This window comes from Alexandromys fortis, unplaced genomic scaffold (genome assembly GCF_014885135.2).
Source record: "Alexandromys fortis isolate MF-2015 unplaced genomic scaffold, M_Fortis_MF-2015_v1.1 scaffold_370, whole genome shotgun sequence".
In the NCBI taxonomy this organism is placed as follows: Eukaryota; Metazoa; Chordata; class Mammalia; order Rodentia; family Cricetidae; genus Alexandromys; species Alexandromys fortis.
This window is the reverse complement of record NW_026068242.1, coordinates 47482-74183: the sequence shown is the minus strand read 5'-3', so window position 1 is coordinate 74183 and position 26702 is coordinate 47482. Positions and strand designations below refer to the sequence as shown.

Here is a 26702-nt window from a genome sequence, read left to right as displayed (position 1 = left end):
AAGCTCGTATTCGCTCTCCATAGTACTTACCTTGAAGGACTGCTGTGATGATTAACTAGCAAACTCCACAGACAATGTATCTGGGCTCTTGATCGGCGTCGATTTGATTATCCTGGATCTCAAGCCAGAAGGGACAAGGTCATCAATGATTGACTCGGAAGGCCCCGGAAGGTCCTCGGGGGGTTGGGGCCAGACAGGTCTCACAATGATCTAGAACACTCGCTGACTCTAAGTTCTCATCCATTTGACTCCTCTCCCTGTCTCAGGGAGAGGAGGAAGGGCCAGGCATGAGTCACTGGGGGGCACACCCCCTTCGGATTTCTTATTTCTTCCTTCAGTACCGTGCCTGAAGCTCCTCAGAACCCACAAATTCTCTCTGGTGGTGGCCGCTGGCCTACAACCTTTTCCCTTTCAAACCCCAAATGCTGGCTTAAGCACCATACTTTGGACGTGTGGTGTCTGGAGAGATGGCCGCGATCAGGAGATTCTTGAAATGGGTTAGGCGAATTTGGCGAAAAATGACCTGCTGGGTGAGTCCCACAAACACACCATGGCCATGAGATGGACGTTCTGGTTCATGGCATCTGGGCCGTAGCAACCCTTACCACTTTGTTCCTCCCGTTCAGTCTCATGGCTAAACAAGACAGGGCAGGAAGTAGGGGTTTATGAGGGCTGGGAAGGGGCTTAGAGACATGGGGGTAGGACAGTCATGTCTGGCTTTGCTGTCTTTACCATGAGGTCCGCTCGCTCTCTCTCTCTCTCTCTCCTCTGTGCCTTATTTCTATTGTTCTGTGTAGAGGGTTGCACACATACCATGGAGTGTGGAAGTCAGCAGGCAACTTCGGGGATTTGGTTTTCTCCTTTCATTGTAGGAGCCATGGCCCATCTCAGGTTGTCAAGCCCACCTGGTCGGGCTTTCACCCGCTGAGGTGTCTCGCCCGCCCTGTGTCTTCTTTCTCAGGTCCGGTTCTGGAAATATGAAACCAAGCCAAGCATGCCCGACCAGCCCAAGAAACATTCCCTGAAGGAGAAGACTGCCTCGGACTTTGACCCTTCAAAGATGGTCAAACCCCACAAAGAGCCCAAGGTCTCTGACCTGGATGTCTGCCCAGGGGTGCTTGAACCCTCTGTGTTGGCCGCTGTCAAGGACATGCCCGCTGTACCCCGCAAGAGTCGCTCCCTGATGCAGCTGTCCCAGAATGTGGTCCACTCGGTTTCCACGCTGATGGTCTCGGCGCTGCAGTCTGGCTGGCGACTGTGTAAGTGGAAGGTGAGTGCCGTCCCAGCCCCGGCCTGAGTCTCATTCTTCCCTCTGTCCCTTCTCCATCACCATTGGGTTTTTTGTTTGTTTGTTGGTGTCTTTTTTTTTTTTTTTTTTTTTTTTTTTTTGAGATAGGGTTTCTCTCTGTAACAGTCCTGGCTGTCCTGGGACTCACTTTGTAGACCAGGCTGGCCTCGAACTCAGAGATCCTCCTGCCTCTGCCTCCCAAATACTGGGATTAAAGGTGTGCGCCACCACCACCCAGCCCCATCACCATTTTTTTTTTTTGGAGACAGGGTCTTGTGTAGCCCAGGTTTGCCTTGAACTTGCTATGTAGCTGAGGATAGCCAGAAATTCCTATTTAAATTTATTTCTGCTTATCTTTAAAAATGTTATTTATGTGTATATGTGTATTCCTGTTTGTCTGAATGTGCACCATGTATGTGCAGCTGTCCAGAGGAGGTCATAAAATGTTGTCAACCCCTGGAACCTGGAGTTGCAGGTGGCTGTGAGCTACCTGGTACAGGTGCTGGGTTCTCTGCAAGAACAGCAAATGTTTGTAACTGCTAAGCCATCTCTCCTGCCCCAAGATTTCTATTCTGTTTATTTATCTTATTTTTTTTCCCCCAAGACAGGGTTTCTCTGTAGTTTTGGAGCCTGTCCTGAAACTTGCTCTTGTAGACCAGGCTGGCCTCAAACTCACAGAGATCCACGTGCCTCTGCCTCCCGAGTGCTGGGATTAAAGGTGTCCACCACCACCCGGCTTATTTTAGTTTTTTAAAGACAGGTTCTCAGCCCCTACCCTGGCTGTCCTTGAACTCACAGAGATCCTCTTACCTCTGCCTCCTGAGTGCTGGGATTAAAAGCGCGTAACACTAAACCCTAATCCTCAAATTCCTTTTCTTTTTTAAAAAAATTTCTGTGTGTATGAGTATAGCCGCACCTGTGCCCTAGCATGCTTGTGGCATCCGTCTTTTCCAGTTTATTTTAATATATTTTTATTTATACGCATGCATGCCATGTGTATGCAGGTGCCCATGGAGGCCAGGAGAGGAAGTCAGATCCCTTGTAGTTGGAGTTACAGCCGGTTGTGAGCCTCCCACTGTGGGTGCTGGGAACTGAACCCCAGTCCTCTGTAAGATCAGCAAGTATCCTTAACCACTGAACCATCACTCCATCCCTTCCACAGAGTCTCTTGTCACTGTTGTAGATGACAGTCTACCTGTCCCGAGAGTTTCTGGGGATCTTCTGTGTCCTCCCATGTCACTGTTGGGGTGCCAGGGTGACAGGTACACGTGCTGCGGTTCCAGTTTTTAACGTAGGTTTTGAGGATCTGAACTCGGGTCTCATGCTCACACAGTAAATACTAAACCAACCGAGCCATCTTTCCTGGCCGGGGACCCTCCTGCCTCCAGCGCCTCCGTGTTGGGATTACTGGCGAGTGCTACCCGGGGCTTCATGGATGCTAGACAAGTTAGACAAGTGCTCTACCAACTAAGCTCCGTCCCCGGCTTCCTCCATCCCCTTGTTCAGTCATTTGCGGCACCTCTTCTGTCGTAAAGCCCTGAAGAGAGTGGCGAGCAAGGTTTACCCAGACCAGGGAGGCCACAGACAGGTCACGTTGGTTTGATACCCCGAGGAGAGTGAGAGTGAAGGTAGAGAGGACTTGGGTACCGAAGGAGGGGATCCTATGAAGAACTGGGCATGGGGCATCAAACACTGCTTCCAGCAATGAAGAGATGGGGAAACTGAGGCCTGAAGGAGTTTTCTTGGCTTGAGGAGAATTAAGGGGAAGTTGGAAGAAGTCAGGGTGTGTGTGTGGCTGTTCCAGGAAGAGAGAATAGCAAGTGTGCGTTGGTGAGGGTGTGGGGAGAGGCAGAGAGATGTGGGCGTGGGAGTCGGGGTGGGAGAGGAGAGTTGCCTGTGTTATGGAAGAGAATGCAGTGATCTTGAGCCAAGGACCGACTTCAACAAGGCAGGATAGATGGCCGGGTTGTAGAATTTGAATTTGTCTATGAGAACAAGAGCCTTGAAGATATTGAAACAGGAGTGGCACAACCATTTTATATATTTTTTTAAAGTTTTTTGAGGCGGGGTCTCCTACAGGCTGGTCTCACTGTTACTATGTAGTTTGTGATAGCCTCTTGATACCCCTCTCCTGGGGTTACAAGTGTGCACCGCCACACCCAGTTCCCGCGGTGCTGGGGTGAAGCCCAGGGCCCTGCATTGGTTGTGCAAGCACTGCCCTGAGGCGCGTCCCTGGTTTCTTGTTAAAGTAAACTACAGAAGCCGGGCGGTGGTGGCACACACCTTTAATCCCAGCACTCAGGAGGCAGAGACAGGCAGATCTCTGGAGTTTGAGGCCAGCCTGGTCTACAAGGCGAATTCCAGGATGGCCAGGGCTACACAGAGAAACCCTGTCTTAAAAAACCAAAGACAAATGGATGAATAGAATGTAGAAATTGAGGACCTACACGTGATTTAGTGGCACAGGTGCCATATTGGGAGGGGCTCATAAAAGGACATTAGCTGTAGTCAGTGGTGTGTGCTTGCCTAGCATGTGGAGGTCTCAAGTTTAATCCCTAGTCCTGCTGGGGGTAGTGAGGAAGGATACAGTGACGGGGAAGAAGCCCACTGATTTGAGACTGCTTTCACAACGAAAGGGTAATGACAGCAATTCTTGTGGTGATCTCGATTTCCGTTATTAGACGCACACACAGTTCCGCATAGGTGATGAAATTTTGTCAAATTAAGCAGACATGTGTGCATATACATAACACACACAAAGGAAATCCAAGTAGCTCTAGGCATGTCTGTGGACTGGAGGCATGGCTTGGCAGCCAAGAGCACTGCCTGGTCTTCCAGAGGACCTGGGTTTGATTCCCAGCACCCACATCTCTAACTTCAGTCCCAGGGGATCTGATGCCCACTTGTGGTTTTCTCAGGCACCAGGCAGATATGTGGTACACATGCATATGTATATAGGCAAACACTCATACACATAAAATAAACAGTGATTTTTTTTTTTTTTAAGGAACGCACATTGCTTTTGCACAGGATCCCAGTTTGGTTCCCAACACCCACCTAGAGCAGCTCACAACCGTCAGTAACTCCAGGGATCCACTGCCCTCTTCTGGCCTTTGTGGGTACTGCACTCATGTGCATCTTACAACCCCTGTTGTTTTGGGTTTTTGTTTTGTTCAAAGCAAGGGTGGAGAGGGTGTGTGTGTGTGTGTGTGTGTGTGTGTGTGACTATGTAGCTCTGGCTGTTTTAAAACTCACTGTGTAGACCAGGCTGGCCTTGAACTCACAGAGATCCACCAGCTTCTGCCTCCAGAGTGCCTCTAATCCCAGCACTTGGGAGGCAGAGGCAGGAGGATCTCTGTGAATTCAAGGCCAGCCTGGTCGACAAGAGCTAGTTCCAGGGCAGCCAAAGCTGTTACACAAAGAAACCCTGTCTCGAAAACCAAAAAGAAAAGAAATGAGAGAGAGAGAGAGAGAGAGAGAGAGAGAGAGAGAGAGAGAAACAAACTAGGGATCTCATAAAACGTAGGATTTCTTTTTCTTTTCTTTTTTTTTTTTTTTTAATTTTCGAGACAGGGTTTCTCTGTAGCTCTTGGTTCCTATCCTGGAACTAGCTCTTGTAGACCAGGCTGGCCTCGAACTCACAGAGATCTGCCTGCCTCTGCCTCCTGAGTGCTGGGATTAAAGGCGTGCGCCACCACCACCCGGCTTAAAACGGTGGGATTTCTGAATGAAGTCCCAGGTATAATAATACCCTATGGATAAATTACAGGCTTCATAATCTTGACCATCTCATACACAGATAGCACAGCACCTTGCTCAGATATGACCCCAGCACTCTCCCATATGTAATATAATTGGCACTGCTGCTGTTGTTGCACGTGCTTGTGTGCTTGTGTGGACGCACAAGGGAGTAAGAGCGCCCTTGTATATGTGCAGGTGCACTAACCTGTGTGGAGGCCAAAGGTTAACGTTGGGTATTTTCCTCTATTACTCTGTTTGTTTGTTTGTTTTTATTTTTCCTTTTTAAGATAGGCTCTCACTGTGTCCCTGGCTGTCCTGGAACTCTCCATGTAGACTAGACCAAGATGGCTTCAAACTCACAAGAGATCTGCCTTCCGACTGCTGGGGCTCTGTGCACTACCACACCCGGCTTCCACCTTAGTTTCTGAGACAGCATCTCTCGCTGAATCTGGAGCTTACAATTGCCCCCAGAACGGCTGGCCGGAGAGTCCCCTTGTGGTCCATCCATCTCCATCTCTCCAGCCCTGGGTTGCAGGCATACACTGTCGTGCTCAGTTTATTGTGTGGTGCTGGGGATCAGTGCTTGGGCCCTGATGTTTGCATAGTAAATACGTTACCCACTAAGCTATTTCCTCTACTCCGATGTTGCACAAAACTTTCCTACTGAGCCGGGCGGTGGTGGCGCACGTCTTTAATCCCAGCACTTGGGAGGCAGAGGCAGGCGGATCTCTCTGAGTTCGAGGCCAGCCTGGTCTACAAGAGCTAGTTCCGGGACAGGAACCAAAAAGCTATGGAGAAACCCTGTCTCGAAAATCAAAAAAAAAAAAATTCCTACTGAAATAAAATAGGTGAAGGGTCTTAGACTATATGACTATATATATATAATATATACGTATACATATATACATACACACATACATGCGCGCATTCCAATCTATTAGCATTTAAAGTTTAATTTAGAAAAGAAAAAAAAAAAACAAGGCCAGGTGACTCACACCTGTAATCCCACAATTTGGGAGGCAGAGGCAGGCGGACTGCTTCAAGTCTGGTGCCTGTTTGGGGCTCTAAAGTGAGTTCCCGGCCAGCCTGGGTTAACAAGATGAGACTTTGTCTCAAAAGCAAACAAAACAGAAAGGAAAAAAATGGATTAAGGAAGAGGGGGAAGAGGATGTGAGTGAGAGAAAAGGAGAGAGAGGAAGGAGAGAGAGGAGAAGAAAAGGGAAAATGGTCAGTGCCTAAAATCTCAGTGCTCACACAGAGGCAGGAGGATTATGAGTTCAAACCCATTCTTGGCTATGTGAGGCTGTCAAAAACCAGCACAGGGCCAGATATGGCTCAGTTCTTACCGTGCTTGCCTAGCATGAGGCACCACATGGTAGCTGAGGTAGGGGTGGAAGGATTAGGAATTTAAGACCACCCTTGGCTACACAGCAACTTCTTTCTTTTTTTTAATTTGACATTATTTCATGTGCATTGGTATGAAGGTGTCAGATCCCCAGGAATCAGAGTTACAGACAGTTGTGAGCTGCCATGTGGATGCTGGGAATTGAACCCAGGTCCTCTGGAAGGGCAGTCAGTGCTCTTAACCACTGAGCCATCTCTCCAGCCCTCACCTACATAGCAATTTCAAGTCTGGACTGGAATACATGAGTTCCTACCTCTAAATGAGAAGAAGAAAGGAAGGGAAGGAGGGAGGGAGGAAGGAAAGAAAGAAAATGAAAGAAGCGAGGAACACAGGCAAACACAAGGGTAGGAAGGACCGTCCCTAATGCAAGCTGAGAAGACTTCCCGGAGCAGGCGGTGCCTGACTCATCTGATGGAGGAGGTAGAACAAGATGAACCCTTTATTATTTGCCGGTCCTTCTCCCCTCTGATGTCCCCACGACTCTTTCTTTTGCAGTCTTCTATGAGCTCTGCGTCACTTTCCTCTCGAATGAAGAGCGGGTCGGCCTTGGAGACGCCGGAAGCTGAGATGCTGCGGGAAGTGTACCTGGTACTCTGGGTCATTCGCAAACAGCTGAGAGAGCTGGCCCGCAGGCAGGAGAGGCGCAGGCGGGGCCACATGCGGTCCCACGCGTCCCACACATCCCACCACTCCGACCCAGTGCAGGGCCTCAAACAGGACGCCCGAAGTCCCCTCTAGGCAGGGGAGCCCCAGATCCTTAGAAAGCCCCCGACTCACTCTTAAGGAAGGTTGGCAGGTGGGGTTCAAGGCCATCGGGCCAGAGTTGCTGGTGAGGAGACCTTTGACCATACTGTCACCTCTCATCGGAAGCCCAAGACCAGGCCTGGGGTCGAACATACTCCCCTTCTCTGTGTTTGTTCGATTTGTGAGAGAAAAGATGATCTAAATATTGAGGAATAAATAGCAGATGTTTCTGAACAGGTGGAATTTGTGTTCATGAAGAAGAGAGGCCGGAAGGGGCGTTTGGGGCGCGGTAGAGAGAAACTCCCACTGAGTGGGGGGCACAGTTGTGCCTGGGAGTAGATCCTAGGTCTCTTTTTGCATATGTCAGAGATGGACAGGTCCTGTTCTTATATCCGCACCTCTCCTAGGAGCTGAATTGCCTTTAAGTGCTCTGCCTGGCCAGTAACCATAGCAACAGCATCCATTCATGGAGCAGCAGCTATGCCCACGGGGCAGCAACCCTGGCTTTTCTCCCTCGCAATTCCATAAGATAGGGTGGTCTAGGAATCCATCCAAGGCCCTCCAGCTAAGGATGTCCATGTGGGGGTGTGGGGGTACCAGAAAAGGGTGTTGGGTACTTTCAAGTTGGAGTTACAGGCAGGTGTGAACCACCCAGTGTGGGTGCTGGGGGTCAAACTCCAATCCTCTGCAAGAGCAGCAAGCGCCTTAACTGTTGATCCGTCTCCAGCTTTGTCGCTGAGACGAAGTCCCTCGTCGTCCCATCTGGCCGCCCATTATGTATGTGGGATGAGACAGTCATCCTGCCAACTGAGCCACATCCTCAGCTGCCCGCTCTGCTTTTTAATCATTTTCAATTACACGTGTACTTCCTTATTTTGTTGGCATCGTATGCATGTGGGTGTGTGCCATGGTGTGCCAGTGACTGGGTGTCAGCTAGGAGAGATGGGTTCTCTCTTCCCACTGTGTAGATCGCAGGCGTGGATCCAGGTTGTCAGGCTTCGTGGTGGGCACTTCTGCCTGGGTAGGCCATCCTGTCGCTCAGGCTGGGCTCCAACTCAACACGCAGCTTGAAGATGACCTTGAACTGCCTGTTCCTTCTGCCAGAGAGAGACCGACCTCTTGTGTGCTGGGGTGACAAGAACGTGACGTCATACCAGGCTTGGATGTTGGATGCCCGACTGGGGCTGTAGGAGATTCTTCTGCTGGGACAAGTTTTGGTCCTGCTCTCTGTGCCCTCCTGAGAGCCTTGGACAGCAATGCTTCCCAGGGTTGTCTGGAAGCCATGTGGGCTCTGAGCAGGGTTGGGGAGGCATGGGGGTCAGGGTGGACTGAGGAGGCCAAGTAGGAGCTGTGAGCCATTAGCTGAGATGGTGGACTATCCTGTGAGGGGGTGCATAGGAACCGAGAGGGAGATGCAGGCGGAAATAAGAGGTGGCGTGGCACCCTGGGGACACAGTTCTGCCCCACCCCTTTCTCTCTGCTCGTCCACTCACAGGCAGACGTTAGGGTTCAAAGGGCTTGGGGCTAAAGAAGCAGCATGTTCGTTGGGTAAAAGAGAAGAGGGAGAGAAGGGAAGAGAGGAGACAAGGAAGGCTGGTAGCTGTACTGGATAGCGATTCAGAAAGTCACAGGTGGGGTTGCAGCTCAGCTGGTAGAGGGCTTACCTAGTGCACACAGGCCTTGGGTCCAATCCCCAGCTCTGTACAAATTAGGCAAGGCAGCATGTTCCTGTCATCCCAGGACAGGGAGGCAGAGGTGGGAAGATCAGAGGGTCAAGGTCAGACTACCTAGAGTGAGAACCTAAGTTTGAATCCCCAGCACCCCTGTAAAATGCCAGGCACAGCGGCGGCATGTATCAGTCAGTCAATCTAGCAGAATGGGCAAGCTTCAGATTCACCAAGAGACCGTTTCCAAAAATAAGGCGGAGGCCCAGGAGATGGCTCAGCAGGTAAAGGCAGCTGCCATTGAGCCTGACAACCTGAGTATGATTCCGGGGACCCACATGGTGGAAGGAGAAATGACCCCCACAATTCAAGCTGTCCTCTGACCTCCATCTGCATATGGTTTGTGCATGCTCACTCACACACACACACGAAGGTTTGTGCATGCTACTACACACACACACACACACACACACACACACACACACGGGCACCACAGCAAGGGAAGCATAAAGGGTAGCAGGCAGGGATGGTCTGATAGAATCAACTAGGAAACCCAGGCGCTAGCCACCCCAGCCGTTCTCAACCTGTGGGTCCCGACTCCTTTGGGGGAGGGGTGGTGTCGAATGACCCTTTCAGAGGGGTCACATATCAGATCTCCTGCATAGCAGATGTTTACATTACAGTTCATAACAGTCGAGCCACACCCCCAAGCTCTCCCCCCCCCCCCCCCCCCCCCCGCCATGTGTGTGTGTATGTGTGTGCACGTGAATGTTCAGGGACGTGAGCATACTTGTGCACGTAGAGGCAATAGATCTCTGGTGTCATCCTCAGCCACGCCCCACCTGGGTTTTTTTTTTTTTTCCGTTTTGGTTTTGGTTTTTCTAGGCAGGGTTTCTCTGTAGCTTTGGAGCCTGTCCTGGAACTAGCTCTTGTAGACCAGGCTGGCCTCGAACTCTCAGAAATCCGCCTGCCTCTACCTCCTGGGAGTTAGTGCTGGGATTACAGGCGTGCACCACCATGGCCCAGCACATCTTTTTTTTTTTTTTTTTTCCAGGACCCGGGGCTTGCCCATTTTGCTAGGCTGGGTGGCCTTCAAGGGTCCTACCTGTTTTTTCTTCTCCAGCACTAGGTTTACAAATGTATGTCACCATCGGGAGGTAGAGGCAGGCGGATCTCTGTGAGTTCGAGACCAGCCTGGTCTACAGAGCTAGTGCCAGGACAGGCTCCAAAGCCACAGAGAAACCCTGTCTCGANTTTTGCTAGGCTGGGTGGCCTTCAAGGGTCCTACCTGTTTTTTCTTCTCCAGACCAGCCTGGTCTACAGAGCTAGTGCCAGGACAGGCTCCAAAGCCACAGAGAAACCCTGTCTCGAAAAAAAACCAAAAAAAAAAAAAAACCAAAAAAAAAAAAACAACCCAAATGTATGTCACCATACCCAGCTCTTTACACAGGTGCCAGGGATTGAATTTAGGTCCTCATGATTGCACAGCAAGCTAGCCCTTTACTCCCTGACTGAACATCTCCCCAGCCACCCCCAATACACACATACTTCTTTAAAAAATGTTGTACTATGTATAAAGGTGTTTTGCTTACTTTTGTCTGTGCACCACGTGCATGCATGGTACCCAGATTAGAGCTCCAGTTGGTTGTGAGCTGCTGCAGAATGCTGGGAACCAAACCCAGGTCCTCTAGAAGAGTAGTCCATGCTTGCGACTAGTGAGCCATCCCTTTAGCCCCGTATGTGTGTGTGTGTATGTGTAAATATATATACATACACACATATGTACATATACACTGCTTTTTTGGGGACAGGGTTTCTCTGTTGTAGCTTTGGAGCCTGTCCTGGCACTCGCTCTGTAGACCAGACTGGACTCAAACTTACAGAGATCCGCCTGCCTCTGCCTCCCGAGTGCTGGGATTAAAGGTGTGAACCACCAGCACCCGACTCAGCCCCATACTTTTAAAAAGACATATTTTCACTGTAGCTCAGGTTAGCCTGGAACTCTCAACCCTTTAGCCCCAGCCTTCTTGGTGGTGGGGTCATAGAGATTATATACCTGGTTCTCCTTTTATTTTGAGACAGGGTCTCACTAAATTGCTCAGACTGGCTTTGAACTTATCAGTATCCCAGGCTGATCTCAAAGTCACTATGAAAACAGGATGACTTTTTAAACTCCTGACCCTGTAAGAGTCTACCTGCCTAAGCCATGCCCTCAGTCTCGGGACTCTCCACTCTTGAGACCTGAGGTTCCCAGTGAAGCTATGTCTAAGACATTGTGGCTGATCCCAGATCTCCAAACTCTGGGATCCCTTAAGTGCCACAGCTACCTGGGTCTGGGCGGTAGCTCTTGTAATTTCAGCTATTCCAGAGGCAAGGGGCTTAAACCCAGGAAGAGGGAGGGAGGGAGAGAGAGAAGCAGTTTCAGAGTCTACACAGAGGGTCCAGTAGGGCCAAACAGGCAGGCCCAGGCAGTCAGCGGTAAATAACATTGCAGGTAACGACGGGCCCAGGAACTGGCTTTGGGCCAGCAGCTGTGGGCTGGTGGAAAGGAATACCATCCTCACTTGTCCTTCAGCATCAAGAGTGGGAGGCAGATGAAGGACAGCCAACCCAGCCAGCAGCCTTGCGAGCTTCTGGGCATCTCACCTGGCTCCTTCCGTAGTCCTGTCTGAGCTTGGCCAAGCAGGGGCAGGGAGGCTTGTGAGAGCAATGGGGGTGGGGATGGATGGGTCCCGTGTGTAGAACTTGCTTTTTCTCAGGCTACCTAGTTGGTCTCCAGGCACAGAGCCCTAGAGAGAGAACTAGAGCTATCAGAGGAGGGCTGACAGGAGGGAGAACATCCTGGGTCTTCTAACTGCAGAGATAACTGCAAGGATTGAAAGAAAGGTACCTTTTCTGTCCCTTCTCCCCCTCCCTCATTCTTCTGCCTTCTTTTAAAAAATTAATTAAAAATTTATGCGCGTATTTTTGAGATCAGGTCTCTTATAGCCCATGTTGGCTACTCCCTAGTAGCTGAGGATGACCTTGAACTCCCTACCCTTCTGCCTCCACCTCCCAAGTGCTGGGCTTACAGGCACAGGCAGGTAAGGAATACCATGCTTGACTTTTAAAAGCTGTGCTGGGGACTGAACCCACTGCTTTATGCATGCTCTATAAACACCCTTTCAACTGAGCTACTCCCCAACATCTCCCCATTCCTTTCCAGACACGGTCTCCCCATGTATCCCAGGCTGGAGTCAAACTTGCAGCCCTCTTTAGTGTTCAGACTGCTGGGGCTACTGGCGTGCACCACTACACCTGAAAAACTCCTCTCTGCTTCCTTAAGATTTCCCACCGTCCACTGACCACTCCTCTGCTTACCCAGGCATGTCTAACCTTCTGACTTTGTGATGTTGTCATCTACAGATGTGTTGAGCCACGTTCCTGGCTGTCTTGGAACGCATCTGGCATGTAGACTGCAGGTTGGACATACTTATGGGCTTAAATCTTTCAGTAGCTATCTGTCATCCTTGCGGGGGGCGGGAATCCAAAGAATATCTTTGTCCAAAACATCCTCTCCCACCCAGTATGGTGACCAGCGCCTGTCATTTCAACATTTGAGAGGCTGAAAGAAGATTGCAAGTTCAAAAGCATGCTGGGCTATTTGGTAAGTTTAAGGCCAGCCTAGGGTACAAAGCAGAGCCCTGTCTCATTAAAAAACTAAAATCTTGGGCTCAGCAGTTACGAGCATCGTCTGCTTTAATCGCGGATCCAAGTTCGTTCCCCAGTTTGTTGGCCACTCACAACCTACTGCAACTCCAGTTCCAGGTGGTCTGACACCATTTTTTGTCCTGTCGGGGCACCAGACACACATCTGGTGTACATTAAATAAAAATATTTTTTTTTTAAAAAAAATTAAAGCCCTTCTCTCAGATCCAGGTGCTAGTTCTTCTTCATGAACTCTCCTAAACCACGTGATCCAACGATCAGAAAAGTCCAACTCAGAGGGATGGTGGTGGCACACGCCTTTAATCCTAGCACTCGGGAGGTAGAGGCAGGCAGATCTCTGTGAGTTCGAGGCCAGCCTGGTCTACAGAGAGAGTTCCAGGACAGCCAGGACTACACAGAAAAACCTTGTCTCAAAACCAAACAATCAAAAAGAGGAAAGAGGTCCACCTCAGAGTCACCCGCGACTGGGCTTTAGTTTTTCATGGTACGTAACATATCTGAAGTTACATTTTCCATCCAGAAAATGGAGTCACTGGTACCAGCCGTAATCAAGAAGAAGGAAGGGGGGCTGGAGAGATGGATCAGTGGTTAAGTGCTGGGATTAAAGGCCTGCGCCACCACCACCCGGCTCTCTGGCTCTCTGTCAGAATTCTTGACACATCTTTCATCTGATGCTGGAACAGTGAAATGGGAACTGGGCAGGATGTTGCAAAGGACATGCAAGGGAGGAGAGAGAGGTTGAGAGCCAGGATGTGAGGGAAGGAAGACAGGGAAAAGATGCAGCCCAAGGCCACCCTGGTGGGCACCTTTTGTTGTTGTTGTTGTACTGGGAAAATGCTCTGCACTGGGCAACATCACAGGACCCCTCCTTAAATTTTAATTTAACTTATCTATTTTTAGATGTGAGTTTGGGCTAACTCATGCTATGACATGTGTGTGTTTGTGTGTGTAGGTCAGAGGACAACTTGCTGGAGTCGGTTTTCTCTTTCCACCATGTGGTTCCCAGGGATCAAATCCAGGTTGTCAGTCTTGGCAGCAGGCACCTTTGCTCGCTGAGCAATCTTTAATCCCAACACTTTGGAGGCAGAGGCAGGTGGATCTCTGAGTTCAAGGCCAGCCTGGTCTACAGAGCGAGTTCCAGGACAGCCTGAGCCACCCTGAGAACCCATGTCTTGAAAAACCAAAAAATAAAAAAAATAAAAAAATGTGGAAAGTAAAACTAATTAAATATCTATAACACACACACACACACGAACTATCTTGAGTTCTCCTAATAAGTCATTTATTGCCTACCTCTTGCGTTTGCCCTAACATCCTGGAGACTCTCAGATAAAATCTTTTTAGAAAAGTTCAAGCAGTTTGCACTGACGCGAAGGTTTGAGAACGTCACTGGATTAAATCTGAGCTCTGTGGCAGAGGTGGCCTCTCTTGGCTGCGACTCCATTGCCTGATGTTCCCACCCAGGTACTTGAGAAATACCTGGACTTACGACTTTCTTTGTTCTTTGTTGATGTAAAATCTTGATGTCACTGTTGCCACATTGGAACGTGGTGTTCGGAGGTAACCTGGATCTGACTCTGGACCATGGTCACTCCTTTTCTGGCTTCAGAATAAAACACCTCATTACCTTTAAGATGCGAGCTGTGTTGTGCATTAGGGGGGAACCTTTAGGTCACAGAATTATTCTACTGTATGCAATGTGCAGCGATCAGCCTGCTGTCACAGCCATCAGCATTAGTTAGTATGTGTGGTATACTCGTGTGTGTGCACCTGTGTTTTCTGGTGCAGGTGCCACATGCATGTGTGTGCACCTGTGTGTTCTGGTACAGGTGCCACCAGCATGTGTGTGCACCTGTATGAAGCACGATTAATAACTCAGGATCAGAAATTGGGGTTCAACCTGAATATCCAAAAAGCAAAAACAGTCAGCCACTGGCTCTTACCTTGACCTCAGTCTGAAATGGTGATCCTGCCTGTAGGAATCTCAGAATGAGACTGTGTTTCTGAGAGCGGTCTCTCCCTGTCTTATATTCCTATCTGGGGCTAGGATTAAAGGCATGCACCACTAGGATTAAAGGTGCATATCATTATGGCTACTGAGATTAAATGTGCGTGTTACCATAATCTGGTCTGTAAGGCTGACCAGTAAGAATGTTTAAGTCTCAGATCTTCAGGCAAGCTTTATTTATTAAAGTACAATTGAAATGTATGTTCAGGTGCAGGTACCACATGCATGTGTGCGTGTGTGTAGTGATGAACACCAGATGTCTTTATCACGTCACTGCCCATTTTATTTGTTAAGACAGGGACTCAACATGAACCTGGAACTCAATGTTTTGGAGTACTACAGGATTCTTTTTTTTTTTTTTTAAGATTTATTTATTTATTATGTATGCAGTATTCTCAGTATTCTGTCTACAGGCCAGAAGAGGGCACCAGATCTCATTATAGATGGTTGTGAGCCACCATGTGGTTGCTGGGAATTGAACTCAGGACCTTTGGTAGAGCAGGCAGTGCTCTTAACCACTGAGCCATCTCTCCAGCCCGTGGAACTCAATGTTTTGGGTAGGCTGTCTGTCTGATGAGCCCCCGAGACTCATCAGTCTTCACCCTTTATCACTGGGGTTACAGACATTGCACCTGGCTTTTCTTTTCTTTCTTTTTTTGGTTTTTCGAGACAGGGTTTCTCTGTGGCTTTGGAGCCTGTCCTGGAACTAGCTCTGTAGACCAGGCTGGCCTCGAACTCACAGAGATCCGCCTGCCTCTGCCTCCCGAGTGCTGGGATTAAAGGCGTGCGCCACCACCGCCCGGCCTGCACCTGGCTTTTCCATAGATGCTGGGGATCCAAACTCAGGTTCTTTATGGGGGTAGAGGGTTCTAGATAGGGTTTTTCTGTATAACCTTGGCTATCCTGAAATTCAATCTTGTAGAAGAAGTTATCCTCGAACTCACAGAGATCCGCCTGCCTCTGCCTCCTGAGTGCTGGGATTAAAGGTGTGCGCACCACCACCTGGCTCCGAACTCAGACTCTCATGTTTGTGCAGTAAGCACTTTATTCATGAGCCACCTCCTAGTGCGCTCCACCTCTGGCACTTCTGGCGTTCCTGTCTCCTGGGTGTCACCTCTGGATTACGGCATGCCTGCGTTTTCTAGGGAGCTGCAGTGGGGCCCATTACTGATGGCCTTTTGGGTAGATCCTTGAGCAACCCTTTAACACGAATTCTCTGAGTTCTACGCTTGCTCCCTGCCCCTGCTCAAGGGATGCAGCCTCAGCAGGTGTTTAACTTATGACCACCTAGATCCTCCACAGAGATGAAAGCTCTGTTGTTTTATTGTTAAAGAACCACAGAACCAGGCAATGTTGTAGCTGGCGGTTCCTTTCTCTGTCTCCTAAGAGAATAAAATGTGAAGATTAAAAAAAAATCATATTGTCTCCAGCCATGGCGGTGCACGCCTTTAATTCCAGCACCTAGGAAGCCAAGGCAGGAGAATCTTCAGAGTGAGTTCCAGGACAGTCAGAGATGCGTACTGAGGCCCTGTCTCAAGCAAATGAACAAGCGAAGAATTAATACAGAAAGGTTTCTACTCTCCTATATTCCCTCTCCCCTTAGCTCTTTTTAGTTATCTTTTCTCTCTCTCTCTTTTTTTTTTTTTTTTTTAAAACTCAGGTTGGCCTCAGACTCTCTGAGTGCTGAGGACGACCTTGACCTCCTGATCTGCCTCCTCCTGTGCTGCTTCCTACAGACTGGTATTACAGTTTCGTATTACCACAGCTAAACTTTTATTGTTTCTGAACTGTGTAAAAGAAACTACACGCTGTGTGCCTTTGCAGATTGGCAGGAGGATCGCCTGCTCCAGCAGCTGCCCTGTACCAATAATTCGTTCCCTAGTATTGCTTGGTGCTATTTTATGATATTTATATACCACGTTTTAACCCTTTATCTGTTGAAGGCTATTACTAGTCTGGGGCTGTAAGGGGAGGTGAACACGTGTGTACAAGTTATCAATAGCCCAAGGCTATAGAATCAGAGGTCACAATTTTGGGTTTTATTTAACTGGGTCTCTCATAGCCCACAGTGTCCACCAAGTCCCTATGTAGCCAAGGCTAGCCCTGAATTCCTGATCCGTTTCTGCTTTCGACTCCCAAGCTGTCATTGCTTCTCAGGTCTTTTGTCGTGCGTGGGAGGATTAGGATGTGGATTTTACTAGTGTGTGTTGAAGTGCCGTCAGAGGACAACTTATGCGAGTCAGTTCTCTCGTTCCACCCCGTGTGAGCCTGGAATTGAGCTCAGATTGTCAGGCTAGGTGGCAAGCGCCTTTAACCTTGGAGCCATCTTTCCGGCCACCAGGATGTGGACGTAAAGTGCTATTTCCTAAATTCCTATAGCATTTCCTACTCAAATACAAGAGTTCAGGGACTTTGCACGAAGCCCGCTCCGATCGGTGTTCAGAAGTGACCGAAGCCGTCAGGAACGCTGTGGGGACACCGCACAGGACGTCCAGATACGAGAGCCGTGACCATTTTGTTTCGGTGAAAGAGGACTAACACTGTAATCCCAGAACAAACGCGAAGAAGATTCTGACAGGTGAGAACGCCACATCCGCGTTCCCGAAAGGACAAGTAGACTTTCTGGGGATCCGTAGGGTATCTACGCACTGGCGCCCTAAGGCCCCGCCTTAAGGGCGAAGTCGGTGTGTGAGGGCGGAAGTGTGCCCGGAAGCTGGAGGGTGAAGCGATGGGAATGACACCCAGGAGCACCAATGGGGTGTCGCGGCGGGCTTGTTGTTACTCCGATGGGTAAGGGCTAACGGTTTCCGGTAGTGGCAGCCCCCCGAGGGGTCGGAGGAAAGAGGCGACCGGGACCCCAGCAGCGACGGCGAGATGCTGGGCTACGGGGCGTCCGAGTTGGAATCTATGGAGGGCGAAGAGGCCGTGGAGGCCCCGGGACCAGCCCCGGAGCCGCGAGCCCCGGAGCCGCGAGCCCCAGAGCCCGAGCCGGGCTTGGACTTGAGCCTGAGCCCGAGCCCGTTGCCCGAAAGTCCGGAGCGGCGGGGCGGCAGCCCGGGACGGCGGAAGGGGCGGCGGGGCGGCGGCCGGAGGGGGCGGCAGGTGAGCGGCGGCGTGGCCCGGCCCCTCGCTGGCTAAGCGTGCGGGACTCCTCTGCTCACCGTTCCGCCCTCTGCTCTCAGGTTCGATTCCACCTGGCGCCGTCCTCCCCGGTCCGCTCCGAGCCGCTGCTCGCGGCCGGTTCCCCAAGCGACGATCCCGCGGCGCCGCAGCCGCTGGAGGTGGCGGCCCCGCAGAGCAGCCTGGCCCTGAGTCTGGAGCTGCAGAGCGCGCGCGCCGCCGTCGCCGGCGGCCAGTTTGATGCCGCGAAGGCGGTGGAGGAGCAGCTGCGAAAGTCGTTCCAGACCCGCTGCGTGGTGGAGGAGACGGTGGCGGAGGGTGAGGGGGGCAGGCGCCCGGCCCCGGCGGCGGTTTTCTGAGTGAAGGGCGCTGCTCACCCACCCCCGCCTCTCGTGCGCTCGCAGGGTTGAACGTGCCGCGCTCTAAGCGGCTCTACCGAGACCTGGTGAGTCTGCAGGTGCCGGAGGAGCAGGTTCTGAACGCGGCTCTGAGGGAGAAGCTGGCCATGCTGCCACCCCAGCCCCGAGTCCCGCCGCCCAAGGTGAAGGAAGGGATCCAGGGACCCGGGCTCCTCTCCCTGGGCTCTTCCTCCACCCCGAGTGTAACCTTGCGTTGGGCCTTACCTTCCAACAGGAGGCGCTCGGGCCGGGGCCAGACATGACCATGCTGTGCAACCCAGAGACTCTGTATTATGAGGCTCCGCACTTGACAGTGGACGGACTGCCCCCGCTAAGGCTTCAAGCCCGGCCCCGCCCTTCAGAAGATACCTTTCTCATGCACCGGATGCTGAGGCGCTGGGAAGCGTAGCCCTCAACGCTCTGTACTGCTAGTCTGTACTTCTGTTAAAGTTGTTTCCTCATAGAATAAAGTTAGTTCGTTTTTTTTTTTTTTTTTTTTTTTTTTTTTTTTTTTTTTTTTTTTTTTTTTTTTTTTTTTAAAAGGCAACTTTGCTCCTAGTTGGAAGCTGTGTGTAGGTGAGAATTTTCTCCCCCCTCAGTGATGGCAAGTGGAAAGCACTAAGTGGGGTCAGACTTAAGTCACCTGTCTTCTGATTATAATTAGAATTTGAGACTTAGCTTTACATTATGGTGCCAAGTCCTAGGGTTTGGGAGGCCGAGCATTAGAATCCTGTGTTCAAGGAGTTTGAGCTAAGTGGTTTCAGGCTGGGTAGGTTCAGCTCCGTGGTAGCATTTGGTTAAGTATGTACAAAGCCCTGGCTTCAATCCCCAGAGTATGTGTGCAGCGTGTGCACAAACACTAGTCAAAGCGCGTTGGTTTCCACTTTGGCTGGGTATGGTGAGGAACACTTGTGAGGGAGACACAGCAAGAGCAGGAGCTCCCGGCCCACCTTAGGTTAGGGGATACCGGCTCAAAAACCACAACAAAAATGCACCCCCTTACACACTCTGCTCCATTTTTTTTTTTTTTTTTTTTTCTAGACAGGATTTCTCTGTAGCTTTGGAGCCTGTCCTGGAACTAGCTCTTATACACCAGGCTAGCCTCAAACTCAGAGATCCACCTGCCCCTGTCTCCTGTGTGCTGGGATTAAAGGCGTGTGCCACCACAGTCCGGCTATTTTGATTTTTCAAGACAGGGTTTCTCTGTGTAGCTTTGGAGCCTGTCCCAGAACTAGCTCTTGTAGACCAGGCTGGACTTGAACTCAAGAGATCCGCCTGCCTCTGCCTCCTGAGTGCTGGGATTAAAGGTGTCAGTCACCATAGCCCGACAATTTTTAATCTGTCTCTTTATCGCTGGTTGTCTTGAAACTCATTTAGACCAGGCTAGCCTTGAACTCAGATTTGCCTGCCTCTGCTTCCCAGGCAGAGGATTAAAGGCCTGCATCACAACATCTGGTTATTCAAATACTTCTAAACAAAAGTATTTACCCAAATGAGGATGTTATCATTTAATTGCTCCACAGGAGACTGTCCAGGCTTCATTTGTGTATTACCCATGTCCAACAGAACAGTGCTGAGAGTTCAATGTCCAAGGTTACAGGAACCCTTGACAAAGCAATGGAGACCTCCACTTTGCAACCACCCAAACATCTCATTCTACCAGCGGTCCTGAAGCAGGTTTGTGCCTCTGGACTGGTACCTATCTAGAGCTCTATTTTACCCCTGCTGCCAAGCCCTCAGCCTTCTGCATCACACTCCCGTAAATACACACTTGTCTGCGGTTTCTTTAGAAGGAAACTAAGTTGGACTCAATAAGCTACATACCAAAATTTGCTCTACCCCTCCCCTCTTCTTCAGCAGTAAGGGTACCGGCTAGTTTTATGTCAACTTGACACAAGCTGGTGTTATCAGGAGGGAGCCTCAACTGAGAAAATGGCTCTATAAGACCAGGCTATAGGCAAGTATGAAGGACATAGTGATTGATGGAATAAGGCCTGGCCCATTGTGGGTGGAACAATCCCTGAGCTGGTGGTCCTGGGGTCTATAAGAAAGGCTAAGCAAGTTTTGAGGGACAAGTCCGTAAGCAGCATCCTTCCATGGCTTCTACATCAGCTGCCTCCAGGTCCCTGCCCTTCCCTTAATGATGAACTGAGATGCGGATGTAGAAACTGAATATAAACTCTTCCCCAAGTTTCCTTGGCCATAGTGTTCATCACAGGAGTATCAACCCTAACTACAACAGGGACTAACAGTCTTCCACCCCTACAGGATATCGCTCCATTATGTAGCCCACCCAGGCTGGCCTCAAACCTCAAGATCAGCCTGCCTGTACCACAACCAGCAAAATTCACCCCACGAGATTCCTGCTAAGAGGTACCATCCCACCAGAAAGCACCAGACACAGGTGCAGGGGCCACTGCCCTAGTTACCAAGTTTATTGTGCTGTTCTCACATTCCAAACCCAGCTCCCTCTCCCACGGGGGACAGCAGAAGGAAGGATTTCACAGTACCTGTGTCTCCTTAACAAACTTCCCCTCTAACACCCTTAGTCCATCCATGGTCCACTTAAGTGCAGCTAGGAACAAAGGCTGAGAAGCAGGAATCTCCTTCGGAGAACAGGAGGAAGGGCTAGATAATTTGACATTCCCCCTTCCCATGCCCTAGGAGGACAGAGTCAGCAAACAGTCCATGCCATCCAGCCCAGCAGGCTGGGAGAGGAAGCTGATGTAATTCCAGCACAGCTGGGCTTACTCAAGTGCCAGAGGTGTTGGGGAGAAGACTTGGGGAAGCAACTTAAGAAAAGCTCTCTTTACAAATCCAAGAAAAGAAACTTTTTGGAGTTAGACAGGAAAGACCTTGGGATAATTTCCTCTTCCCCCAGGTCTTCAGAGCAGCAAGGGCAGCCTCCTCACACCTTCTGTTCAGAAGGCCACTTAGTGGCTGGGGGACCGGGCCTTGTGGAACAAGTACACAGGACGCTGGAAGCCTGGAAAAAGCACACAAGGCAGGTGGGTAGGACCTTGACAGTCTCCACAGGGCTAGCACCTCCCCCGAGCGAAAAGCCAGCCATTCTTACCTCTGGAGGTGTTACTTGGTGTGGCCACAAGCTCATAGCTGGAGAAGCCCACCTCTGGGGACGTCAGGTAGGAACTGAATTGTTCTGGCTTCAGCTGGATTCGAAAGTAGTTCTTATAGATTGTTTCCTGGGGAAACAGGGAAGTGGAGAGTCAAATTTAGCTCACCACCTCTTTCCCTGGCCAAGAATGACATCCTTTTGTCTTTGCGCAGCAAGTCTGAGCTGGGTAGGGTGGTCCACACCAGCCACCTCAGGTACTTAGAAGGCTGAAGCAGGAGGATGAAAAGTTCAATACCAGCCTGCAATACAGAGCCAGCTCAGGGCAGCAGCTTAGCTAGGATCAAAATAAAAAAAGGTCTGATCCCAGCCTGGTCTATAGAGCAAATTCCAGGACAGTCAAGGCTACACAGAAAAACCCTGTCTAGAAAAACAAAACAAATCGAACCCCCAAAACAATGTAGCTCATTGGTAGAGAGACCACTTTCCCTGCCATGTGCAAGGTCTGGGCTTAACCACCAGGAAAATAAAAACATGACTATCCCATCTCCACAGAAACCCAACTCACCGTGAGAGACTTTCTCCTGCAGTAGGACGACCATGGTTGGGGCTCCAGGACCAGAATGCCCCCGGGGCGCAGATGCCGGTAGATCCGGCGGAACATGCGCTTTAGCCCCTCGTCTCCCCAGTTCAGGTGCACCCACTTGGTGAGGCTGAGGCAGAGCACCACATCATACTCAGGTCTTTGGGCATCCACCAGCTCATCTCGGTCCAGGACATAGTTACCCTAAGGGCCAGAGGAGGGCAAAGAGGTCAGAAGGAGGGACGAAGGACCAATGGCCCACAACCACCTGCAGACTCTGAGACAAAGTCCGACACACAACCTCACGTGGGCTCTGGTGGCCCTCTTCTCTGAGGCTCGTCCTGCCAGCGCCTTCTGTCAGTCTCATGTTCTCTCTTCTCCCTTTTCTGGTGCCAAACCAAACACACCTAAAAGGGAGCCTGGGCAGATTAAATCTAACTACTCATCTGAGGGTAACTGAGGAATACTGGAATGCTCCCGAGACCCCAGCCCAGGGGACCTCATATACACAGGCGGTGGTTCTAAAGACAGGGCGGCTCCATATAGGCTCTTCAGTGGGCTCTAATGTTTCAGACCTATCCTTTCTCCAATGAAGTGAAAGACTTAGGAAGCTCTGGAAGGTAAACTCATCACTACTTCCCAGGAAGGCATTTTTTTCAGGCTAAGCCATGTACACATATTCCTCTGGATGGGCTAACAACTGCTCAATGGAGAAAGCTAGTGGAGACAGGGACACATGCTCTATCAGGCTGGGAACTCTCCTCTCCTGCTATTCAGAGTCAGCATGGAAAAGACCGAAAGCCAAGCCTGCTGGTTCCTGAACAGTAACTTAAGCAGTGTGTGCTGTATCCAGGGAAACAAAAAGCAGCTGATGCAAATGAGGCCCCTACTAAAGACCCCAAACGGTACATGTATTGGAGTGCCACCAGTCTCCCCCAAAGACACTCAATCTCATGCTCCCTCAGATGTGAGGACAAAGTTCTACCTGGACAGAGCAGTAGAGGTTACTCTCAAGGGAAGGTGGACTGTCTGGATTATAGTCCCCACCCATATTGGGGCTGAGATCCTTGAATTCAGGAGAAAATACCAGGTGTTAGAGCCTGAAGGTAGAGATCCCACTTTCCAGGTTATATAGGAGGAGAGACAACACCCCCAGTAGATTCTCTGGCCAATCCAGACTGTTCTCTCCAGGAGATGGTTCTTGTAGGAACAGATGCAGGAATATACCTCTAGGTCATGACCTTCCCCCCAACACATTCCTATTTAATCTCATCTTCACACTTGGACCCTATTCCAAGAGCCTTTGGACTCTCTTACCGTGACGAAGACAACATTGTTGGGGAAGACAGATGTGTCTGCTCCATCCAAGGGCACTTGGGGTGCAGCAATGGGACCCCGGCTGGCTGTCAGTGAGGCTGGGAAGCAGCTCCTTTTTCGGACGGTGGCAGTCCCTTCTGTCCCTGGGTCACCCTCAGAAGTCTGGGCTTGGAGACGAAGCTCCTCGGACAGGTAGTGTCGGATATTTTGGCGGGCAGAGTGGATAAGCTGTGGATCAATGTCCAGCCCAACCATGCGGGCTGGGCCCCACTTGCAGGCAATACTTAGGGTCAGATGGCCAACATTGCAGCCCAGATCTAGGACGTCCCGGCCTTGAAACCACTCTGGCTTCAACACCCTAAGGCGCACGTCCTCACAGGAAGGATTGCGATAGCCATAGTATTTGCAGTAATTCCCATACTGGAACTTTTGCTGTTGCTTTTTGAAGCCAGTTGCAGGTGGTGGGTGGTGATGGCGGCCTCCCCCACTCCCTCTGCCCTTTTCCTTGGAACCCTGGCTTCCACCCCTAGCCCCTGCCTCCGACTTGCTGGAAGTCCTGCGGCGTTTGCGGTGTCGGGAGGAGGAAGATGAGGGTGCAGAGGTAACTGAGGCAGCTGGAGGGGCAGAAAGGGAGCCTGAGGAGCCCTGCAGGGCAGACGGAAGGGGAGACACAACTTCGTCCCTGCAGTTGATGGCTGTGTTGAGTTCATAGGGTTGAGGGGCATCGCGGTTCTGGCCTCTGTGCTGCTGCTGCGTGGCACCCTCCCCTTGAAGTGAGGGGGTGAGAGGGTCAGCGGGCAGCACGGCGTGGCTATCGTTACCTCCAGACGCCTGCTGCTGCTGGTGGTGCGGTCCCCGGTGTCTATGGCGCTTGCGACCGATCTTGAGTGGCGAGGCCAGAACTACATGGGCCTCATCAGTGCAAGTGTTGAGACTGAGCGGGTCAGTGATATCTTTGGGGATGAGGATCTCCACAGGGTCTCGCCCCTTGGCCGGAAGTGGGGATGACTTTGGGGTCTCTGCATTGAGCGCTCTACTTACTTCCTCATCCAGGAGGCTATTCAGGTTCAGTGGATCAAATATATTGCCCCCCAGAAGAAAATTGGAGGGTAACACCGAGTCGCAGTCCGAATTCACCCGCCGGCGCCTCTTGAAGGCCGGATGTTTGAAGCCTCCACCGCTCCCTCCCCCCACGTTACAGCTATTTCTTCTCTTGCCCCCGCCACCCCCAGGGGGTCGGTGGGGCTGGTAGCCATTGCGAGGTCGAGGAGGGGCCGGGGGACCCAGGTCCGTCCCGCCCCCTCCCCGTCGCTCCTCCTCCACGTCCGCAGGAGCGGTGGCTCGCCCGTGGGGCTCCCCATGTGCCTGTGCCTGGGGGCCGCCCCCTCCGCTGGCTGCGGCCCCGGCCGAGTGCGCGCGTGGGCCCGGACCGCGTTCCGTCCCGTCGCGGGGCTCCCCGGAGGCAGCCTCTCGGTGCGATCGCACCTCGGGGCCGCCCCCTCCGCCCGACTCCTCTTTGAGCGGCGGCGGCGGGGCCGGCACCAGAAAGGGCTCCTTCTCCGCCGCCATCTCGATCATCTCCTCCCCCTGTTTAATTCCCCCTTCCCAGGCGAGGGGACTGAGACGAGATCACGGGGAAGCCCCCTGCAAACCCTTCCGAAGCCCGCCTCCCTCCCGCCCCTTCCCCGAGTGCGCGCGCAGCTCTGCCTCGCGCCCAAGCGCCTCCACCTCCCTCCCGCGACACACCAAGCGCGCCCCACTCGCCCGCGAGACCAAAACAAGATGCCCGCGAGACCCGGACAAGCCGAGGCGCCAACTGCGCGTGCGCCGCCACCCTCGCCGCCGCCACTACCACTCCGCCGCGAGCGCGCACGACGGGCGCGCGGTTCGCTCGCCCAGGACCCACGCATGCGCACGCCGCCACCACCCGGGCTGCGCGCGCACGGGGCAGTGCGAACCAACTTAACGGCTCCGAGAGTTTAAACACAGCCCCCCATCCCCGGCCGCCTCCCCCAGCCCGAGACGCCCACTGCCCGACACGGACACCCCACTTCCCTTCGCCGCCACGTCCAAGCCCTACTGCTAGCCTTTGTCTCTGCCGTGCGCTCCCACCCACCGGAGGCGGGGAACGGGAGCCGCCGTGAAAAGGTCTCCTTGACACCCGACCCTGGTTCCCGAGGAATGGGGCTCCGAGGTCTCCGCCCGGCTCTAAACCCAACAACCTCCCCGCCCCGCCTCCCTCCTCCCCCATCCCCGCCCCTCCCAGGGCGCGCCTGCGCACAAGCCTCCGGGGCTTGCGCGGGGAGAAGGGGCGACACGTGCTGGAGGCGATGCTCCGCCCCTTCAGCCCTAGGGGCGGGGAGCGTGACGTCGCTTCCTCAGGTTAGGTCCACGCAGCGTGCGTCAGCACGCTCCCGAGGGGGTGTGTCTCCCCAACGCAAGGGGCGGGTCCATGAATTATTCATGACAGGTCTCCGTCCGTCTTCCACCCGTCTAGTTAGAATTAGAAGGTCTTGTGGGAGCTGGAGGGAGGCGAAGGAGTCAAGCACACTCCCTCAAGAACTGTTATCAATAAAATGCAATACATAATTTAGAATAGCCTTTGGATTGAAAACAATAATAAAAAGCACTAAAACATCCGACGTTGTCCAGGTTCCCCCTCTCCGGAAAAGGCCCAGTCGTCATCGCAACCCTCCTTCCTGCAACAGCGAACACCTAGAGAATCATGCCTTCCTCCCGCCCCGCACCTACGTCTACACTCGGGCGCCTGCGCATCCGTCCCCACCCGCTAGTGTAGCTCCTGCAGCACTTAACACACGCGGGAGTGTGGGCGGGAAAGGCTAAGCACTCGCTTAGGGCCCCCTGCCCCGGCCAATGGGAAGCACTGATCCGATGCCGAGTCCCCACAGTGATGGCAGCCAGTTCCTCTGCCACTGGACAGGCAAGAGTGGAGCTCAAGATGGTCTCAAACAAAATGCAAAAGCGTGAAGGAAACGAAAAGATAAGGGTTATTGCATGAAAACAGGAAGGAGGCGATTTGAGACAGATTCGGGAACCAAGTGCCCCAGACGCTCCGTTGCCTAATGGAAAAAACGGCACCTGCGAGGAGGATTCTGGGACTTGTAGTTTCACGAGGCTTTAGTATGGAAAATGGCGGTATATCCCAGCTGCGCAGACGCAAAGAGGCTTCCAGCTGCGCATGCGCATCGTCTTGGAGCGCGCGCGCGCCGCTTGGCGGCGGAATCGGTCCGTGTCCTCGCGCCTTCTCTAGGTGGCGGGAAAAGTAGGTCGCGGTGGAGAAGGTGTGCGGAATGGCAGCGACAGCGTAGGCTGCGCCTCCTCTTTAGGCCCTCGTCGCCCCAGAAGGTAGTTGGCTTTTATCCAGCCGCAGAGGAAGGTGTTAGGTTGGCCGAGGAGGAATTGTCTCTTCAGAGCTGCGGCCGACCCTTTCTCCTCAGAGTCGCTGATCTTCAAACCACTCGCCAAAGACAGCCCCGTGTCGTGGCGGGAAATGAGGTCTTGAGGGACAGTAAGGTCGAGCGTGAGCTGAGGGCAAGAGGCTTTTAGGGTGGGATTCTTGGTCAGGATGAGGGAATGGCGAACCGCCGCTGACTGCTTTGACTGGGTGAGGCCTCCCATATTTTAGTCGCTGG

General features: G+C 51.9%; 4 protein-coding genes across 9 annotated transcripts in view; 3 read left to right on the top strand and 1 right to left on the bottom strand.

Moving 5' to 3' along the window:
- Positions 1–209: 209 nt before the first annotated feature.
- On the top strand, positions 210–7356 carry Spacdr (sperm acrosome developmental regulator). The gene is made up of 3 exons (XM_050131159.1): positions 210–530; positions 962–1270; positions 6930–7356. The coding sequence occupies exons 1-3, from the start codon at positions 468–470 to the stop codon at positions 7170–7172; spliced, it is 615 nt and encodes a 204-aa protein (XP_049987116.1). The 5' UTR covers positions 210–467; the 3' UTR covers positions 7173–7356.
- Positions 7357–16427: 9071 nt separating this feature from the next.
- Ppp1r35 (protein phosphatase 1 regulatory subunit 35) lies at positions 16428–18570 on the top strand. Its single transcript, XM_050131150.1, has 4 exons — positions 16428–17660; positions 17741–17996; positions 18083–18219; positions 18312–18570. Exons 1-4 carry the CDS (start codon positions 17433–17435, stop codon positions 18483–18485), a joined length of 795 nt encoding a protein of 264 aa, XP_049987107.1. The 5' UTR covers positions 16428–17432; the 3' UTR covers positions 18486–18570.
- Positions 18571–20481: 1911 nt separating this feature from the next.
- Positions 20482–25139, bottom strand: Mepce (methylphosphate capping enzyme). The gene is made up of 4 exons (XM_050131149.1): positions 23050–25139; positions 21718–21936; positions 21153–21279; positions 20482–21062 (listed from the first exon to the last, which is right to left on the bottom strand). Exons 1-4 carry the CDS (start codon positions 24625–24627, stop codon positions 21010–21012), a joined length of 1977 nt encoding a protein of 658 aa, XP_049987106.1. The 5' UTR covers positions 24628–25139; the 3' UTR covers positions 20482–21009.
- Positions 25140–26276: 1137 nt separating this feature from the next.
- Zcwpw1 (zinc finger CW-type and PWWP domain containing 1) overlaps positions 26277–26702 on the top strand; it is a 32204-nt gene continuing 31778 nt past the window's right edge. For all 6 annotated transcript variants that reach the window (XM_050131166.1, XM_050131165.1, XM_050131163.1 and 3 more), the window contains exon 1: positions 26277–26415. The gene's annotated coding sequence lies outside the window, so the exon portion shown is untranslated. The remainder of the gene's footprint in view (positions 26416–26702) is intronic.

Excerpts from the sequence above, each read along its gene's own strand:
- Spacdr (XM_050131159.1), top strand. The coding sequence starts at position 468 with ATGGCCGCGATCAGGAGATTCTTGAAATGGGTTAGGCGAATTTGGCGA. Across the intron at positions 531-961 it reads GGCGAAAAATGACCTGCTGG|GTCCGGTTCTGGAAATATGA; the intron begins GTGAGTCCCACA and ends CTTCTTTCTCAG. Across the intron at positions 1,271-6,929 it reads GGCGACTGTGTAAGTGGAAG|TCTTCTATGAGCTCTGCGTC; the intron begins GTGAGTGCCGTC and ends TTTCTTTTGCAG.
- Ppp1r35 (XM_050131150.1), top strand. The coding sequence starts at position 17,433 with ATGCTGGGCTACGGGGCGTCCGAGTTGGAATCTATGGAGGGCGAAGAG. Across the intron at positions 17,661-17,740 it reads GCGGCCGGAGGGGGCGGCAG|GTTCGATTCCACCTGGCGCC; the intron begins GTGAGCGGCGGC and ends CTCTGCTCTCAG. Across the intron at positions 17,997-18,082 it reads GGAGGAGACGGTGGCGGAGG|GGTTGAACGTGCCGCGCTCT; the intron begins GTGAGGGGGGCA and ends GTGCGCTCGCAG.
- Mepce (XM_050131149.1), bottom strand. The coding sequence starts at position 24,627 with ATGATCGAGATGGCGGCGGAGAAGGAGCCCTTTCTGGTGCCGGCCCCG. Across the intron at positions 21,937-23,049 it reads ACAATGTTGTCTTCGTCACG|GGTAACTATGTCCTGGACCG; the intron begins GTAAGAGAGTCC and ends TCTGGCCCTTAG. Across the intron at positions 21,063-21,152 it reads ACCAAGTAACACCTCCAGAG|GCTTCCAGCGTCCTGTGTAC; the intron begins GTAAGAATGGCT and ends TGCTTTTTCCAG.